Source organism: Eleutherodactylus coqui, chromosome 3, assembly GCF_035609145.1.
Source record: "Eleutherodactylus coqui strain aEleCoq1 chromosome 3, aEleCoq1.hap1, whole genome shotgun sequence".
In the NCBI taxonomy this organism is placed as follows: domain Eukaryota; kingdom Metazoa; phylum Chordata; class Amphibia; order Anura; family Eleutherodactylidae; genus Eleutherodactylus; species Eleutherodactylus coqui.
In genome coordinates this window covers 86,757,708-86,778,254 of record NC_089839.1, presented here as the reverse complement: position 1 = coordinate 86,778,254, position 20,547 = coordinate 86,757,708, and the positions used below count along the sequence as shown (strand labels likewise).

General features: G+C 44.3%; 1 protein-coding gene across 1 annotated transcript in view; it reads right to left on the bottom strand.

Annotated features, from left to right (window-relative positions):
• Positions 1–11,551: 11,551 nt before the first annotated feature.
• CDC42EP3 (CDC42 effector protein 3) overlaps positions 11,552–20,547 on the bottom strand; it is a 50,663-nt gene continuing 41,667 nt past the window's right edge. Inside the window, exon 2 of the mRNA XM_066595831.1 lies at positions 11,552–13,830. Within this exon, the coding sequence (XP_066451928.1) occupies positions 12,837–13,607 (771 nt within the window). The 5' untranslated portion in view covers positions 13,608–13,830 and the 3' untranslated portion in view covers positions 11,552–12,836. The remainder of the gene's footprint in view (positions 13,831–20,547) is intronic.

Here is a 20,547-nt window from a genome sequence, read left to right as displayed (position 1 = left end):
GGCCAGACCGAATAATCCACCGTTTCCCAAAGCGACCCCTCGCGCCATGCCACCCTGCAGAGGCCGAGGTGCTCAAAGATCTGGCAGTTTTTCACTGAGAGTGCAGACGACCGACGAACAGTGGTGTGCAACCTTTGTCGCGCCAAGATCAGCCGGGGAGCCACCACCAGCAGCCTCACCACCACCAGCATGCGCAGACATATGATGGCCAAGCACCCCACAAGGTGGGACGAAGGCCGTTCACCGCCTCCGGTTTTCACCGCTGCCTCTCCCCCTGTGCCCCAACCTGCCACTGAGATCCAACCCCGCTCTGAGGACACAGGCACTACCGTCTCCTGGCCTGCACCCACACCCTCACCTCCGCTGTCCTCGGCCCCATCCACCAATGTCTCTCAGCGCACAGTCCAGCCGTCGCTAGCGCAAGTGTTTGAGCGCAAGCGCAAGTACGCCGCCACGCACCCGCACGCTCAAGCGTTAAACGTGCACATAGCAAAATTTATCAGCCTGGAGATGCTGCCGTATAGGGTTGTGGAAACGGAGTCCTTCAAAAGTATGATGGCGGCGGCGGCCCCGCGCTACTCAGTTCCCAGTCGCCACTACTTTTCCCGATGTGCCGTCCCAGCCCTGCACGACCACGTCTCCCGCAACATTGTACGCGCCCTCACCAACGCGGTTACTGCCAAGGTCCACTTAACAACGGACACGTGGACAAGCACAGGCGGGCAGGGCCACTATATCTCCCTGACGGCACATTGGGTGAATTTAGTGGAGGCTGGGACAGAGTCAGAGCCTGGGACCGCTCACGTCCTACCCACCCCCAGAATTGCGGGCCACAGCTCGGTGGTGGTATCTGCGGCGGTGTATGCTTCCTCCACTAAGCCACCCTCCTCCTCCTCCGCAACCTCTGTCTCGCAATCAAGATGTGTCAGCAGCAGCACGTCGCCAGCAGTCGGTGTCGCGCGGCGTGGCAGCACGGCGGTGGGCAAGCGTCAGCAGGCCGTGCTGAAACTACTCAGCTTAGGAGATAAGAGGCACACGGCCCACGAACTGCTGCAGGGTCTGACAGAGCAGACCGACCGCTGGCTTGCGCCGCTGAGCCTCCAACCGGGCATGGTCGTGTGTGACAACGGCCGTAACCTGGTGGCGGCTCTGCAGCTCGGCAGCCTCACGCACGTGCCATGCCTGGCCCACGTCTTTAATTTGGTGGTTCAGCGCTTTCTGAAAAGCTACCCTCGCTTGTCAGACCTGCTCGGAAAGGTGCGCCGGCTCTGCGCACATTTCCGCAAGTCCCACACGGACGCTGCCACCCTGCGCACCCTGCAACATCGGTTTAATCTGCCAGTGCACCGACTGCTGTGCGACGTGCCCACACGGTGGAACTCTATGCACCACATGTTGGCCAGGCTCTATGAGCAGCGTAGAGCTATAGTGGAATACCAACTCCAACATGGACGGCGCAGTGGGAGTCAGCCTCCTTAATTATTTTCAGAAGAGTGGGCCTGGTTGGCAGACATCTGCCAGGTCCTTGGAAACTTTGAGGAGTCTACCCAGGTGGTGAGCGGCGATGCTGCAATCATTAGCGTCACCATTCCTCTGCTATGCCTCTTGAGAAGTTCCCTGCAAAGCATAAAGGCAGACGCTTTGCACTCGGAAACAGAGCCGGGGGAAGACAGTATGTCACTGGATAGTCAGAGCACCCTCCTGTCTATATCTCAGCGCGGTGAGGAGGAGGAGGAGGAGGAGGAGGAGGAGGAAGATGAGGAGGAGGGGGGAGAAGCAGCTTGGCCCACTGCTGAGGGTAGACATGCTGCTGGCCTGTCATCCTTTCAGCGTGTATGGCCTGAGGAGGAGGAGGATCCTGAAAGTGATCTTCCTAGTGAGGACAGCCATGTGTTCCGTACAGGTACCCTGGCACACATGGCTGACTTCATGTTAGGATGCCTTTCTCGTGACCCTCGTGTTACACGCATTCTGGCCACTACGGATTACTGGGTGTACACACTGCTCGACCCACGGTATAAGGAGAACCTTTCCACTCTCATACCTGAAGAGGAAAGGGGTTCGAGAGTGTTGCTATACCACAGGACCCTGGCGGACAAACTGATGGTAAAATTCCCATACGACAGCGGTAGTGGCCGAAGGCGCAGTTCCGAGGGCCAGGTAGCAGGGGAGGCGCGGAGATCAAGCAGGATGTACAGCACAGGCAGGCCAACACTCTTTAAGGCCCTTGACAGCTTTATGGCTCCCCAGCAAGACTGTGTCACCGCTCCCCAGTCACGGCTGAGTCGGTGGGAGCACTGTAAAAGGATGGTGAGGGAGTACGTAGCCGATCGCACGACCGTCCTCCGTGACGCCTCTGCCCCCTACAACTACTGGGTGTCGAAGCTGGACACGTGGCCTGAACTCGCGCTGTATGCCCTGGAGGTGCTTGCTTGTCCTGTGGCTAGCGTCTTGTCAGAGAGGGTGTTTAGTGCGGCTGGGGGAATCATCACAGATAAGCGTACCCGCCTGTCAACCGACAGTGCCGACAGGCTAACACTCATCAAGATGAACAAAGCCTGGATTTCCCCAGACTTCTCTTCTCCACCAGCGGACAGCAGCGATACCTAAGCAATACGTAGGCTGCACCCACGGATGGAAGCATCGTTCTGTATCCCCATCAAAAACGGGGACCTTTTCGCTTCATCAATCTGTGTATAATATTCCTCCTCCTCCTCCTGCTCCTCCTCCTGAAACCTCACATAATCACGCCGAACGGAAAATTTTTCTTAGGCCCACAAGGCTCAGTCATATAATTTTTCTAAACAATTTTTATACGTTTCAATGCTCATTAAAGCGTTGAAACTTACACCTCCAACAATTTTTATTTTAACTGGGCTGCCTCCTGGCCTAGTTACCACTTAAGCCACATTAACCAAAGCGATTAATGGGTTTCACCTGCCCTCTTGGTTGGCCATGGCCAATTTTTCTGATGTACATTAGTACTGTTGATACAGCAATTTTTGTGGGCCCTCGCCTACAGTGTAATCAAATGAATTTTTAGTCCACCTGCATTACAGCTGACGTAACATCCGCTGTGTTGGGCAATGCAATGGGATATTTTTATGTACCGCCGGTGGCTTCCTGGCACCCACCCATGCTGTCGGTCCACAGGGAGTTGTAAATGCATCTGTTTCCACTTCTAAAGAACCCCAGTCTGACTGGGGCATGCAGTGTGGGCCGAAGCCCACCTGCATTAAGCACGACATTACTACCTCAGCTGTGTTGGGCAATGCAATGGGATATTTTTATGTACTGCCAGGGGGTTCCAGGGAGCCACCCATGCTGTCGGTCCACAGGGAGTTGTAAATGCATCTGTTTCCACTTCTAAAGAACCCCAGTCTGACTAGGGCATGCAGTGTGGGCCAAAGCCCACCTGCATTAAACATGACATTACTACCTCAGCTGTGATGGGCACTGCAATGGGATATTTTTATGTACCGCCGGTGGCTTCCTGGCACCCACCCATGCTGTCGGTCCACAGGGAGTTGTAAATGCATCTGTTTCCACTTCTAAAGAACCCCAGTCTGACTGGGGCATGCAGTGTGGGCCGAAGCCCACCTGCATTAAGCACGACATTACTACCTCAGCTGTGTTGGGCAATGCAATGGGATATTTTTATGTACCGCCAGGGGGTTCCAGGGAGCCACCCATGCTGTCGGTCCACAGGGAGTTGTAAATGCATCTGTTTCCACTTCTAAAGAACCCCAATCTGACTGGGGCATGCAGTGTGGGCCAAAGCCCACCTGCATTAAACATGACATTACTACCTCAGCTGTGATGGGCACTGCAATGGGATATTTTTATGTACCGCCGGTGGCTTCCTGGCACCCACCCATGCTGTCGGTCCACAGGGAGTTGTAAATGCATCTGTTTCCACTTCTAAAGAACCCCAGTCTGACTGAGGCATGCAGTGTGGGCTGAAGCCAACCTGCATTAAGCACGACATTACTACCTGAGCTGTGATGGGCACTGCAATGGGATACATTTATGTACAGCGGGTGGGTTCCAGGGAGCCACCCATGCTGTGGGTGCACACGGAATTCCCATTGCGGAGTTATACCTGCCTGTAACTATTTATAAAAAACCGCGGTCTGACTGGGGCGTGCAGACACCTTGACAGAATGAATAGTGTGTGGCACATAGGTTCCCCATTGCTATGCCCACGTGTGCAGCTCCAGATGGAGGTGGCACAGGATTGGATTTCTCATTGCTTCTGTACAGCATTGTGGGCTATCGTCCCGCCTCTTTTAAAGAGGGTCGCTGCCTAGCCGTGCCAACCCTCTGCAGTGTGTGCCTGCTTTTCCTGTGGCAGACGCCCTTATACATGGACATGAGGGTGGCGTGGCATGAGGGCAGCTGAAGGCTGGGCAGGGACAGTTTGGTGTGCGCTGTGGACACTGGGTCGTGGGGGGGGAATTGGCAGCATGTAACCCAGGAGAAGTGGCAGCGGAGTGTCATGCAGGCAGTGATTGTGCTTTGTTGGAGGTAGTGTGGTGCTTAGCTAAGGTATGCATTGCTAATGAGGGCTTTTCAGAAGTAAAAATTGTTGGGAGGGGGGGCCCACTCTTGCCGCTATTGTGGCTTAATAGTGGGACCTGGGAACTTGAGATGCAGCCCAACATGTAGCCCCTCGCCTGCCCTATCCGTTTCTGTGTCGTTCCCATCACTTTCTTGAATTGCCCCGATTTTCACAAATGAAAACCTTAGCGAGCATCGGCGATATACAAAAATGCTCGAGTCGCCCATTGACTTCAATGGGGTTCGTTACTCGAAACAAACCCTCGAGCATCGTGAAAAATTTGTCTCGAGTAACGAGCACCCGAGCATTTTGGTGCTCGCTCATCTCTAATTATTTTTCATCTGCCAAACATTTCAGAAATGTATTAAACTGAAGACATACTGCTGTCCTGTGGTATTTCCTGATTTCAGAGGATCAGCATTCCCATAAATGTGTTCTGTAACAATAGTTTGTGAATGTTTAAAGGGATTAGTAAAACATGTATATTTTGTTTTTTTCAGAAACAGCATCTCTCTTAACCTTCGGCATCTGGTATTGCAGCCTGCCTACTTGAATTAAAAAGCTCTGACTTTTCAGTCAAGCTTTGAACCCAATCAAATTGAACAGAATCCATCTGTTATCATATGCATTATAAAACTCTGAATTTTCAGTCGATCTTTGTAGCCAACCTGAAGTTTTTGTCAATAATCATACTTCTGATTGAGCTCTAAATCCACAACTGAGCTCTATTGCTATAAATGCACTTTTTCCTACAAATAGTGAGTTTTAGACATCTGACTCTGCACGTTTCTTAGTGAGCTTAGTGACCTTTCTGTCCCATTTTTTGCACACCCTGTAATCCTGTAGATGCGCACCCTTTAGGGAATATCGGCTTTCTGGGTGTGGATGCTGTTGTTGGATCCGCTGCGCTCCTTTAGGCGTCAAACTCTTTGAGGGTGTATACCCTGGGAGACTGGCTGATCTGACCTTACATCCCATCCTGTATCTATATATTTAAAGCTGAAAGCCCTCACTGACTGACTGACTGACTGACTGACTCACTGACTCGCCAAAAGTTCTCCAACTTCCCGTTGTCGTAGAAACATGAAATTTGGCGCAAGCATAGATTATCTCCAAAATAGGAAAAGAAATTGGGTCCCAACTCGATTATTCAATTCTAGCGCAAAAGAATTGGCGTCGAAATTTAACGTACATAATCTAAATCACTCACTTCCCAATGTCATAGAAACGTGAAATTTGGCTGGAGCATTGATTATGTCATAAAAAGGAAAAGCTAATGGGTCCCAACTCGATTATTCAATTCTATGCGCAAAAGAATTAGCGTCCAAATTTTACGTGCGGAATGTAATTTTCTCACTTTCCGGTGTCATAGAAACGGGAAATTTGGCACGAGCATTGATTATGTCATAAATAGTAAAAGCGAATGGGTCCCAACTCGATTATTCAATTCTATGCGTAAAAGAATTAGCGTCCAAATTTTACGTACGGAATCTAATTTTCTCACTTTCTGGTGTCATAGGCCGCCTGCACACGAGCGGAAATCCCGCCGCGGGATTTCCCGCGGGATTTCCGCCGCTGAAAGTTTGCATAGGAGTGCATTAAAATACGCACTCCTATGCAGACGGCCGCGGTTTGGCCGCGCGAAATCTCGTGCGACAAACAAACCGTGCCATGTCCTAATTTTCTGCGGGGCACACACTCACCCGGCCGCCGACTCCGGTCTGCGCATGCGCCGGCTGCGCGGCAGCCGGCACATGAAAGAGCCGGGGCCGCCAGGCGCGGGTGAGTACGCGCTCGTCCCTGCAGGCGCTCGGGTCAGATCGCGCGGCGAGAATTCTCGCTGCTGGATCCGACCCGCTCGTCTGCAGGCGGCCATAGAAACATGAAATTTGGCACGAGCATTGATTATGTCATAAATAGGAAAAGTTAATAGGTCCCAACTCCATTATTCAATTCTAGCGCAAAAGAATTGGCGTCGAAATTTTACGTACGGAATTTAATTTTCTCACATTCCGGTGTCATAGAAACGGGAAATTTGGCACGAGCATTGATTATGTCATAAATAGGAAAAGCTAATGGGTCCCAACTCGATTATTCAATTCTATGCGCAAAAGAATTAGCGTCCAAATTTTACGTGCGGAATGTAATTTTCTCACTTGCCGGTGTCATAGAAACGGGAAATTTGGCATGAGCATTGATTATGTCATAAATAGGAAAAGCGAATGGGTCCCAACTCGATTATTCAATTCTAGCACAAAAGAATTGTCGTCGAAATTTTACGTGCGGAATGTAATTTTCTCACTTTCCGGTGTCATAGAAATTGGAAAATTGGCACGAGCATTGATTATGTCATAAATAGGAAACGCTAATGGGTCCCAACTCCATTATTCAATTCTATGCGCAAAAGAATTAGCGTCAAAATTTTACGTGCGGAATCTAATTTTCTCACTTTCCGGTGTCATAGAAATTGGAAATTTGGCACGAGCATTGATTATGTCATAAATAGGAAAAGTTAATAGGTCCCAATTCCATTATATAATTCTAGCGCAAAAGAATTGGCGTCGAAATTTTACGTGCGGAATGTAATTTTTTCACTTTCCGGTGTCATAGAAACAGGAAATTTGGCACGAGCATTGATTATGTCAGAAATAGGAAAAGCTAATGGGTCCCAACTCCATTATTCAATTCTATGCGCAAAAGAATTAGCGTCCAAATTTTACGTACGGAATCTAATTTTTTCACTTTCCGGTGTCATACAAACGGGAAATTTGGCACGAGCATTGATTATGTCAGAAATAGGAAAAGCTAATGGGTCCCAACTCCATTATTCAATTCTATGCGCAAAAGAATTAGCGTCCAAATTTTACATACGGAATGTAATTTTTCACTTTCCGGTGTCATAGGCACGAGCATTGATTATGTCATAAATAGTAAAAGCTAATGGGTTCCAACTCGATTATTTTAATTATATGCGCAAAAGAATTAGCGTCCAAGTTTTACGTACGGAATCTAATTTTCTCACTTTCCGGTGTCATAGAAACGGGAAATTTGGCACGAGCATTGATTATGTCATAAATAGGAAAAGCTAATGGGTCCCAACTCCATTATTCAATTCTATGCGCAAAAGAATTAGCGTCCAAATTTTACGTGCGGAATGTAATTTTCTCACTTTCCGGTGTCATAGAAACGGAAAATTTGGCACCAGCATTGATTATGTCATAAATAGGGAAAGCTAATGGGTCCCAACTCCATTATTCAATTCTATGCGCAAAAGAATTAGTGTCCAAATTTTATGTACGTAATCTAATTCTCTCACTTCCTGATGTCATTTTATATGAAGGATACGTCGCATGGTTACCTTCACGTGGTGTTTCCTGGGTAACGCAGAGAACTATGCAAAATGGTGAACATATGTTTTTCCTCAGTATCTCTAAAGTAACCACGACTTCATAAGATTTTCCGTGTGAACACCAGATAAACACCAGTACCAAATTAACTCGGGCGAAGCCGGGTATATCAGCTAGTATCAGTATATGGGTTGCGCCTCTAACAGTTTGTTCTGCCTCTTGCTGCTTTGGCCCTATTAGTGTTAAGACAGTCCAGGATGTGGAGCAAGTACAATCTGGTCCTCTGATGAGTAATAACAGTAATAAACCCAATGACTGGTGTAGAATTTGTCCTGTCTTAAGCTAAACCTGTAGCCAGACATTGATATTGTCTTCTACCAGTTACATTATTGGGTATTGCAAGTTACACCCTTGTATGTTTATGTGTTGTCAGTTTTATAGCCAACATTTTATTTCTATATCAATAAAAATTGTTTTTAGAAGTCGTATTTTCTGTGAAAGGCTTTCTATTAATTTTCAGACTTCTTTGCCCCGGTGACTTTAGCTTCTCAAGGATGGAGCGTATCATGTGCCTTTTGTTCTCTCCAATAGTCTGAAGGACTCACCAATGCTTGGGGGTCCTAACCGGAAAGTCAGCAATGAGTAGGAAATATTTTAACTATTTTACAAACTATGCGATTAGTGTTGGCTCATAAAATGATGTCTACACCTTCTGAGCACGATATAGCATTACATGAAAGAAAATGATAGGTCAATTGACAAGGGTCAATTATGCTGCGTTTCTCCTGATGGCCTCTTTGTTCACACCTGTTCCACATAATTGAAGGAAGCTGGCTAGGATCTAGTCCCGACAGTTCAGATGAATGTTATGCCATGGGGAACGGCACATAGTTATCTTAGACATGAAAAGACTGCAAATGGCACAAACTTCACAGTCGGAACTAAAGGTCAAGCATTTAGCTAACTTGATACAGTATATTGCAGATACAGCACAACCAAAGCAAGCTGTAAATTAAATATGTGATATATAATTGGATAGATATGTTTATCAAAAAATATCTGGACCTCATAGAGGCAAATGATTAGAGCCCATGAGCTCCATGGTGTCAGCAAACCATAAAATTGTACCCTACTGGGACTACAAGGTGGTGGGCACTAGAGAAAAGTGTGACGTCTTCCCAAACACAGGCTGTATTTGCAGATGCAATACATAGGGAAAAGAACCCATTGATGTCAATGGATTCGTGCACATTTCCCAATTCTGTGCGCACAAAAAATAGAACCTGCTCAATTTTTGTGCACATTTGCGCATTGCGGATCCCCATAGAAGTCTATGTGAAGTGCCCCAACACATGCAGAGATACGGAATATGCTGCATGATTCCGCTGGAGAAAAGAGCACACCTGCGACTCATTAGGCAAAACCCCCCTTGCCCTATGTATGTGCAAAAAGTACAGTAGAATGCGCTGCACAAAAAATATAATGGCAGAATTGTGCTTTGTTGGTGACTCCAACTCTAAGAAAAACTGAAAAATAGCAATCAAGAAGTTCTATGTTCCCCAAAATGGTAGCAATGCAAACTACAGGTCACCCCAGAAAAAACAAGCCCTCACTCAGCACTGTGACGGTTTATTGAAAAGGTCTGGGGGTCAAAAGATGGTGATAGAAAGCAATTCTAAGTTCTTTCTTCTATATAAATTTGGTATTGCTGTACTTGTACTGACCCACAGAATTTAGAAAACATGTCATTTTTACTACACTATGAATGCCCTATAAATACTCTCACTTCCCCATAATGGTACAGTTGTACTTTTTTTCCCACTTCGCCCCAATTGGAGATATCTAAAAGTCTTCTAATAAATTATATGGTACATTAAACAGTTCCACTGAAAATTAAAACTTGTCCTGCAAAAATCAAGCCCTCATTTATAGGTCACCTGAAAAATAAAAAAGTTGGGACTTTTTGAAAGTGGTAATACGATAACTGTAGAATGTGACCTGAACAGGAGTACCACTGGATGAGACAAATGCTGTATGATTAGCCCTCTTAATTTTGTCACTTTTAGCTGGGCGCAGGGCTTACTTCGATCGTCGTGTGAAACGCTGGCCTAAGGCCTCATGTCCACAGGGAAAACCAGGCCCGCCGCGGATTCTTCATGCAGAATGCCGCAGCTGGCCTCTCCTTTCCCGCGGACATGAGGCCTAAAAATATGCATTACTTACCTGTCCGGACACTGCGGATCTGCCCTCCGTCGCGGCTGGATCTTCTTTCTTTGGCCCGGCGGATGTGCTCGGCACGCCGGCCGCACGCATGCGTCGTACAATCTTTTTTTTTTTTTAAACTCCTGCTCTCCTGCGTTTCCGTGCCGGAGAGCAGGAATTCAGCTGCGGGTGTCCCGCGGATCCGGACGGCTTCCATAGGCTTCAATAGATGCCTGCAGGAGCCGTCCCCGCGGGAGACCCGCAGTAAAATGGAGCATGCTGTGGGTGTTTTCCCACACACGCAATCCGCGCCTCAAGGGAAAATGACATCCGCAGATATTTAATTACCTGCGTGTGTCCAATGCATCCCTAAGGGCTCATGTCAACGGGCAAAAGAAGAATTAAAATCCGCAGCGGATTTTAACTCTTCTCCCGCGCGCGGATCCGCACCCCATAGGGATGCATTGACCACCCGCGGGTAGATAAATACCCGCGGATGGTCAATAAAAGTGATTTTAAAAAAAATGGAGCATGAAAAAATCTGGACCATGCTCCATTTTCGTGCGGGTCTCCCGCGGGGACGGCTCCCGCGGGCTTCTATTGAAGCCTATGGAAGCCGTCCGGATCCGCGGGAGACCTAAAATAGGAATTTAAAAGAATTTACCCATCCGGAGCGGACCGGGAAGGTCTTCTCTTCCTCACGGCCGGATCTTTCTTGCTTCGGCTCAGCGGATGTGCCCGGCGCATGTGCGCGGCCCGTCGGCGACGTGCCGCCAGCGTGACGAGTTCATCCGCCGGCCGAAAAAGAAGATCCGGCCGTGAGGAAGAGAAGACCTTCCCCGCCCGCTCCGGATGGGTAAATTCTTTTAAATTCCTATTTTCAGCGCCCATGTTCGCGGGGCAGGAGGGACCCGCTGCAGATTCTCCATGTCGAATCCGTAGCGGGCCTGATTTTCCCCGTGGACATGAGGCCTAAGGGGCACGGATCACGCGTGCGGGTGACCCGCTGCGGATCTGTCCCTGTGAACATGAGGCCGAAGGCTGCTTTCACATCTGCGTTGGGGTTCAGTTCTCTTGCTCTGTTTCAGGGAAGGGGAATCCCGCATTTCAAAAGATACGTCTTATAAGGGAAACGAACAGCGCCGAACAGATACCATTGACTATGATGGGGTCCGCTCAGTTTCTGCTCAGATACCTGGCATTTTACCAGAAGAAAAAACGCTGCAGTATCTTGTGCTGTAACTCGGAAAGGAGGTGAACCTGGCCTAAGTAAACAAGCCCCTATGTCTTTAGCTGCATTAAATTTGGTTGCAGGTCTATAAAATACTACCTTATAAAATTAGCACATTTGTTTTGCTTTTATGTAAAGTAAATTTATTTACTTTAAATATTTAACATTTCCTAAAACATAAGAAATGTATTTAAAACTTTAATGCAAACATAATTACAAGTGCTTTTTATTTGTGTTCATAAAGTGGCAGGGTAAATCCAACAAACACTGTTAACGGTATTGCAGATGAGCTATTGTACATAATATTGGCTGTATTCATAAAGGGAAACTGAACATTAATAGAAATGGACCTCATAAGACACCTAATTAAGTTAGATGCATAAAGAGTAAAAAAAAAATGTTAGATTGCAATTGTTTGCAGATGTGCTACCAAACCAAAGAGTGAAACGTATTCAATACAAAATAATGTATTCCTTTCTTGTCCAACTATAAATTAGCGTTAAGTTTCCCTTTTACGAGCTAAAATCTATAAATACTGACTTCCAACCAAGCTGTTAACTATTTATCGTAGGTACTTTGTCAATGTGTTAAACTAATGCTTCATTTACAAATGTAACATTGAAGCCCTAATGATTTGTAGGACTAAGATAATAAAAAAAGGATGCACATTTCATTGAACACGCACAAAAAATATACAAGAAACCTTGCAATGAAAAATCTGCAAGCAATACAAATGGTGATGCGATATCTAAAAAATACAAACTTTGAAGTAAAAATACAAAGGCACATAAAAGGATATTTAAACAGAAATAACTTATGGTCATTGCAAAAGTTCATGTAGCTTAAAGCTTTGCATCATAAAACCGTTATGCAAATGGAAAGTTAATGACACTTATTGCTGAAGCTGAATTGGCATTTAAAAGATATAAGAAAATGCAACATTCATTGACATGAATAGAAAAATACAAATTAAGTCAAATGAAGCATCTGCATCTGTATGCAGATATTCAGCTTTTCCAAGCCGTGTAGCATGTTTGTAAAAATGTGGTTGTACAAACCTAGGGAATATGTTGTTAAAACCCATAAATGTCCTTTCAATAGTATAGTCCAAAGTATTTAGGGATGGATGACATTTAGAGCTCTCACGCTAAAAACTAGAATAGGAAAATGCTATCATTCACTGATAATTGAAGCCCTACAGAAATATCCCAGGCCGGTGGATATGAAACTTTACAGCCATAATCCACATATATAATTCATATTATGTCCGAAAACGTTCAATCAATACATTAAAATGGAAAGGTTGACCTTCATATTTACATCAGTTTCATATTAAGAACGGAAACAGAATCTTTCACTCCAGTATTGCTACTAATCATGAAAAGCATGCCCCATGAAAATATATCCAAAAATTGTAGACCAAAATTGAAGCCTTGCTGTTTGATGGATATTGTATATGTACCATGTGTCTGATGAATGCAGCAAGTTGACTGCGTCATGGCTTATTCTTGTCCATTACATGTAGCACCTCATCTAAAAGAGAAGGGCCCAAGTCCAGCTGCAGGGTGAGGAGAGATCCTGCCAAGTCAGAAAGAGATTCCTCTTGTTTTAAATCAGTGTTCTCAATTTCACAAGGACTATGTCTGTCTTCAAACAAGTCAAGCCCTTGCCAATCGCTATACTGTTCAGAGATACTAGATGAATGGCTTGACCTTCCATTTGTGGAGCATGATGCAGAGCCACTGACCTTCCATGAGCTCCGACGGTCAAATTGATGCTCACTTTCATAAGGCTCACACTTTTCCATCAACTTTTCCTCTAACACAGGCTCACAGCTAAGTCTGGGTGACTTAGAAGGGCTATAAGAGTCCCTTTTAGAGTTAAAAGTCACAGCGGATAACAAGGGCAAGACCAATGCTTGTGAACCGCCAATTGTTGGTAAAGAGATTGCATTTTTAAGAACAGGTGACGAAGTGTCAGAAAACATTGCCTCACAAGTGCTGTTTGCTCTCAAAAATTCATTGTGTCCATTCAAATGACCGTTTCTTGGTCTTCCTTGATTTCCGGGCAAAAGTTCATAGTTCCCTTGAAGAAAAGAGATATCACCAAAGACATCATGTTGTCCATCTTTGCCAATGTGTATAGTGTGCCGAAAATCACCTAGTGGTGGGCTGATCAAGTCTGAAGACAATACATCCCTTAGTTTAAATTTTTTACCTTTCTTGCTATTTCCAGCCTTTAGATAAATAGGTGTCTTAGCAGGCATCTTGATAAGGTCTAAGGTAACAATGCAGAATAAAGTGAACCAACTTAGAGTTTATGTTTCTGTGGAAAAGTCACATTCTTGGCTCTACTGCTTTAGTAGATAATCTTAGCAACATTCTCAAGTTGAAATTCTGATAAATCTTTTGGACAAGCTTGAGGTCTTCTGGATACAACTGCCAACAATATGAGTGTGAGGAGTGTTTCTTTCCCCGAATTAAAGGAGCCTACAAAACAGAGAAAACAATGCATCAATAACACATTTTGCACAGGTCATTCATTTTCTTTCAACACATCAATTAGAGAAAGGTCTGATGGTTCCACTCTGCAACTTTAGTTTCTAAAGTGGATTTCCTTCACTAAGCCACATGAAAGAAAATGGCACAGCAAGGTCATGTTAGCCTTTTCATGGTTTAACTACTATTTTAGTTAACAATTTTCCCTTCTCCCCAAGGCCATTTTTTTAGTATCTGTTTTTGAGGATTTCGTTTTTACGAACCATAAATACCCAGTTCCCTATTTCACTCTCTTTGTAGTTGGACACTTTAAAAATGAACACATTATAAACAATTTCACAAAACAATATATGTCAATTGAATGCTGCATGCATCTTATATCATCCACAGGTGTTTATTGAAAAACTTGCAAAAATATTCTGAGTTCCAAACATACTGCATAGCCCCAACATCTGAAACCCAAACCACAAGATATTTTAAGTCCCAGACTGTGCAGAGATCCCCCTAAGGCTGCCTGCAGACGAGCGGAAATCCCGCCGCGGGATTTCCCGTGGGATTTCCGCCGCTGAAAGTCTGCATAGGAGTGCATTACAATACGCACTCCTATGCAGACGGCCGCGGTTTGGCCGCGCGAAATCTCGCGCGGCAAACAAACCGCGGCATGTTCTAATTTTCTGCGGGGCACGCACTCACCTGGCCGCCGGCTCCGGTCTGCGCATGCGCCGGCTGCGCGGCAGCCGGCACATCAAAGAGCCGGGGCCGCCAGGCGCGGGTGAGTACGCGCTCGTCCCTGCAGGCTCTGGGGTCGGATCGCGCGGCGAGATTTCTCGCTGCCGGATCCGACCCGCTCGTCTGCAGGCGGCCTAAACTTGCAAACCTTTATCTTTTACAGAGTAGTTTGTAAGACAGACCTGCAATAGTACACCTTAGGCCCCCTTCACATGGGTGTATTTGTGCACGCAAAATTTGTGTGCGACATATGGAAAAAATAGAACCCATTGATTTTAAGGGGTTCATTCCAATGTGTGTATCCTCCTGTGCATTTTGGTTGTGCAAAAAACACAGCATGCTCTATTTTCCTGTGTATTCGCACACCAAAAGTCTCCATGGAAGTCAATGGGGATGTGCAAATGTGTGCAAAATATGCTAGGAGATGCATGAAACACTGGATAATTGCGCAGAAAAAAAGAACACATCTGGAACTCATTAGACTAATTAGCCATTTCAATTGGTACGTATTTATTTGCCGCATACAAATAAGCATGACTTGTGGACGCGTGTAAATGGGGCTGTAAGGTGTCTTCACATATGCCATTTTTGTTGTGTTTTTTAATTGCAGTTCTTCCTCTATTAAAAGCCGCATAAAAAAACTTACACTTTTAACAGTACATGCGGTTTTCAATGTGGTTTTTAATAGCGGAAGAAGCACAATTAAAAACTGCAACAAAATGGCATATTTGAATGCAGCTTTAGGGCTTATGCAGACTAACGTAGTTTCTGCGCTGCTAGCAGCACATGGAACATGCTTCTATAAGGAACCCGTAGGTTTTTATAGAAGCGTTCACATGGATGATTGTTAGGAGTGCAAAACTGCGCGCCCCTAACAAAGATAGGACATGCGCGTGCAGCGACGCTGAAAACTACGCTCGGCTGAAAGAGCCCTTATGCTCAGGAGTATATCCAGGATTGACATTTTGATCATCCTAAACCCCTGGTGAATCTCCAGGTTCCTCGCATGATTTACAGATGAAGACAAATGGAGGCTGTTCCTTATAAAAATCAGTAGAGAACATTTTGGCATAGTGAGATGCATAGTGGTACTAAATAGAGCCATATTGCAGTGAAATTGCAAGGGGTTGAGTTGATGGAGCATGTGCTCCAGGTGCTGTGTGCCAGGGACTCATCAACAAGACACTTTAAGTGATCAGTCTATTTAGATACAAGACTACGGCAGCAAACTAAATCTTTGCCCAAAGTGGAAAAAAAACTAGTTGCAACTGTCACATGTATCCATATTATATCATAGGTACCTCTATACCAGGGATGCACAAACCTTTTTAGTTTGGTGACCAGATTGTCAGATTGTACCACTCTCAAGCACTGCAATAAAACCTAAAGGGGTATTCCCATATGAGACATACTGACAGTATATGCCATTAACCCTATCCAATCCAATTTGTATCCTGGTTTTCCTAGGAGGCTTACTCTTTTTCTGCTGTTATACAATGGCGCTATCTGCTGGCTAAAGCCAGTACTGCATGAGGTGACATGTTGGATAACCTCCAACAGCAGAGAGGCTGGCTATACACAGTAAGAGAATCCCGACGGGCGTCGTGCAACATCGGAGCTGTACAGCCTTAAATCATAATGTCTTTAGACGTCAGACAGTGGATTGGAAAGGGTTAATATCTGATAAGTAGAGGTTCCAATTCAGAGAATTGGGTCTCCTGCTCCCCCATTTGACATACCATAGCAAAGGAGTCAAGGAGCCCATGCATAAGCATGGCTATCTTCATTATAGCTAATGAAAGTTATGGAAACAGCCAAGCATTTTACGTCCCCCATAAAAAGTGATGGAGATAGCTACTTTCATGGACAACCAACTCTTCCTCTATGGAGTACTGACCAGAGAAGAGCCCGAAATATGGGGATGCTAGAGGTGGCTGGGTGCCACATACAATGACATCGCAGACTACATGTGCACCCTGACCAGCTCTGCTCTATGAACAATAAGAAAACGTATAATTGAGACTTCATTGCACTAGGTCTCAGAGAGCAGCAAGGTTGATTATTCCTGCCTCCTTTACATCAATAAAGATCCCAATTAAAGATTAATCTGAAATCTACTTGAATGGTGTACAGATACTGGCGGTGACAACTTTATATAATAGTCTCCAAAGGTCACCAGTCAAAAACCAACCCTGAATTAGCCTGCTTTCACATCTGCATCAGAGCTTAATTTTCCTGCTCCATTACGGGAACAGGAAAGAGGATCCCCCAGCCGAATGGATTCATTTTATGACAGAACCAAACAGCACCGAATGGACTATAATCAGATTAGTTGAGTTTCCGTTGAGTTGGCTGGCATTTTACTAAACAAAAAAGCCATGCATGCAGGATATTTTCTTCTGGCATTTTGTGCCGGATTTGCAACCGAACCTCCGAATTGAAGTTCCAGCACTGAAGTAAAAGCGGCCTTAGAGAGCTTATAAAGTAACAAGCACTAAATCTAACATGTCAATGAGCTCCTCACTGCCAGCTTGATCTAACACTTTACTATATAAAGGCAGAAACATAACTTAGTCTTCAAATAGGACAATTCTAGTGCTTTCTTCTTTCGATGACATTTAACAACACAGATGTTTTCTTTTCATTTATGAAATATTGCATAAAGAGAAGATTAAAAAGTGGAATCACCTCTGTCGCAGTGGTTCAACAAGCTTAAAATGCTTTTAATGGCAAATTATCAATTAAAGTGCCAATGTCCAGCTGCCGCCTAATAGAAGAATTGTAAGCTCCATTCCCACCAACCACATTGCAGGCAGATATAAGAAATTTTGTAATGTATCTTATCAGAGAAATATGCTTCTCTCTTCACTTATCCTCCAGAACAATTCACTCACTCTGAAAAAGTACTAAAATCCATCCATGGTTGACAAACTGGACTGAAAACTCAAAGACAGTTCAGATACGTGCAGCTAATAGGAGTCTTTTGAGAGGGGAGGGGGTAGAAGGGACCAGACAATGTATTAGAGAAGCAGAAAGACACAGTGATGTCGCTGCAGTAATGGTTATTGTTTTAATGCGTCACGTCTACTAGATAGAATTACATTATTTTACATCTACACTGCTCGGTACTCCTCTATAATGTTTTTCATGCTGCTTCTCTGCAATAAAAAACAGTGATAGAAGAGTGGGATATCTGCTTCTCTCTGTGTGCAATATGCGAGGATTCACAGCAACTAGTCACCATCCACTAACTCGGGAAAACTAAAAATTAGTTTGCAGCCTGCAAATTCTTAAACTGCTTGAAATTGCAGGACATATGTCAGATTATGATCAGAAATAATGTACATAGCCATATCAGGTTATTCTGAAAATTTGTCTGAAATTTTAGGCATGATTTAATATAAATATTAAGGTGGGAGAAGGAGTATCTTTCTGATTAAGGTCTTGTGCACATACAGTAATTGGCCCTGTTTTGTGTGGAGCATCGCTACTAGAGGTGAATGTCTTCATACATTGAGAGGCCACCATACTCTTTACAGCAGTGCATAAGAACAGTACAGCTCATTACGGAGTCATGCTGCCTCTACGCACTTCTGTACAGGCTCCATCCACAGGAGTATGTGAAATTTTAATGTTCTATTACAATGATAATCTAGCAACAATGTATGTCTACATTCTATAAATGTTTTGTTGGAGTACTAAACAACTTTAGAAATTCACTTTAGTTTTACCCTATAGCCTCATAACTGAATTCTAGGCGCTGTTAATGTATTTATGGGACCTAAAGCTATTACATAATGATTTGTTCTTGCAGAAATAAAAAGATTAAGAGAAATGCTGATGGCTGAAAATTTTTGCTATGTTGCTCTCCAAAGTAATTATTTTGCTGGTTTGAAAACAGCTCTGAAAAATGGGAGGAAAGAGACTATGAAATGATGCTGAAGATTTATTGCAGTCCTGCAAGTGCTAAATCATCAAAAAAAGTGGATTCTGGGAGCCTAATGTAGGACCTACTGATTTTTCAGATTTAAGAAGACATTGCCCACAACAATGTCTGTCTTTATGTGTTTCTAAACTGTTTTTTTCATTCCTTACATAACACACCCCCAGTACATATTAGTTGGCTAGTATTGCTTTGTTTAGTTATTCCTTTTCATCTGAAACTCCTGGAGTCACTATTCCTAAGGTGGGTCTTGTGATCTCAAGTCTGACTAGCTGACATTTAAGGCTGGTTTACACGGGCAGATGATCGCTCAAAGATCGCTCAAACTACAGTTTGAGTGACAGTTTTGAGCGATCATTTTGCATAAATAATTGGTATGCAATCATTGGTATTTAAGTAGCTACTCAGCTACTTAAATACCAATTAGGTATGCAAATGAAGACTTCACTGAATGCAGTTAATAGTCTGAGTCTATTATCTGTGCTCAGATCCTTTGTTCTCCATGGGGAAACAATGCTATCAGCACTTCTCTCATGGAGAACTACTGATAAAAGAAATGGATGATTTTTAGGTTGGACTGAATTTAAAGATCAGCCAGCAGTGCCCGAAAAGCGGACGATGGGTGCACATTTACACGCACCGATTATCACTAAAACGATCGCCGTTTAGCGATTTTTTTAGCCATCATCAGCTAGTGTAAATGGGCCTTTACTTGGATTTATGTTTCTTTCAAATTCGTCAGTTTTTAGTCAGTATAATACCTGTGTGATAGACCCTAACACACTAGCTCTTTAGAGGGTGACATAGAAACTCCTAGCACAGCTCCTGTCACACAGTTATAATGAAGGAGATGGTAGTTCATCCTCCTTATCTATACCTATGGTCTTTAGCTTATACAGGTGAATACGGAAAGTAATGATCATTACACTGTCCTCCCAGCAGGCAGAGATGGTACTAGCTCTAGCTGGTCATGTGATGATGTGTTGATGCATCATGGTATTGATATAGCACGGCATACAGAAAGAGAAAGCAGGGAGAAATCTAAACATCAAGATGGTGTCTGATGGCTGCACCACATGGAAGTGACTGCAATATACAACAGGAGATGTCCAGTGTGTTACAGACTATCAGGTGAGGTGTGCAGAGATGGAAAAACAGGTTTTTGCTAGTGAATCTTTATGTTAAATTCACATTGCATTTTTGGTGTCCGTTTAATTTATATGCTGGAAAAAGCTCCGATGTATATGCTAAATGGAGGCTGTACATATGCCTTATGGTAGCATATTTCACTCATAGGCATCTGTTTAACGTATGATTTGAACCCAAGACCACAGCATTGCAAGGCAACAGTGCTAAGCACTGAACCACTATACTGGGGTTAAAAAAGTTCTTAGCACTAAAGGGTAATTGAGCTGCTATATAGCTCCATCTAATATACAGGGTTATTCAAAGAGAAAAAGCTAATTTGGGGATTAAGTTACAAAATACCAACAAAAGTTGGGTACACAATCCACATATTACTGAAAAGAGGAAGGTTCAAGGTTTTTTATGATATACCAGTAAGTTCCATTCTCTGCCTCATTGCAGCGTTTGGGGTCTCGTTTACAGTTTTATGGTTCCTGAGGTGTGTGGAGTGATATGCTTTCAACATGGGCACCATGTGTTGCACGACAAACACTCGTAAATGTGCTTGTGACTATGCGGCTGTTTTTGGAATCAACTCCAGAATTCACTCGCACAATGGATTTACATTTGGCAAACTCAAGCACACAAAGGGTTTTCTCCTTGGGAGTCGCCATTTTAAAAAAAATGGAAGCAACAAGAAAGAGCGCTGCGGTGTGGCAGAAAATGGAACTTACTGGTATATCATAAACATTTTTGAACCTTCCTTTTTCAGTGATGTGAGGATTGTGTACCTTGGTTTGTAATTAAATCTGCTCCTTCATTTTGAAAAACCCTATAAACACATATTAGCTTGATATGGTGCGGTTTGTTATAAAAACAACCCTGCCCTTATGAGTTTGTGTGTGGCATTA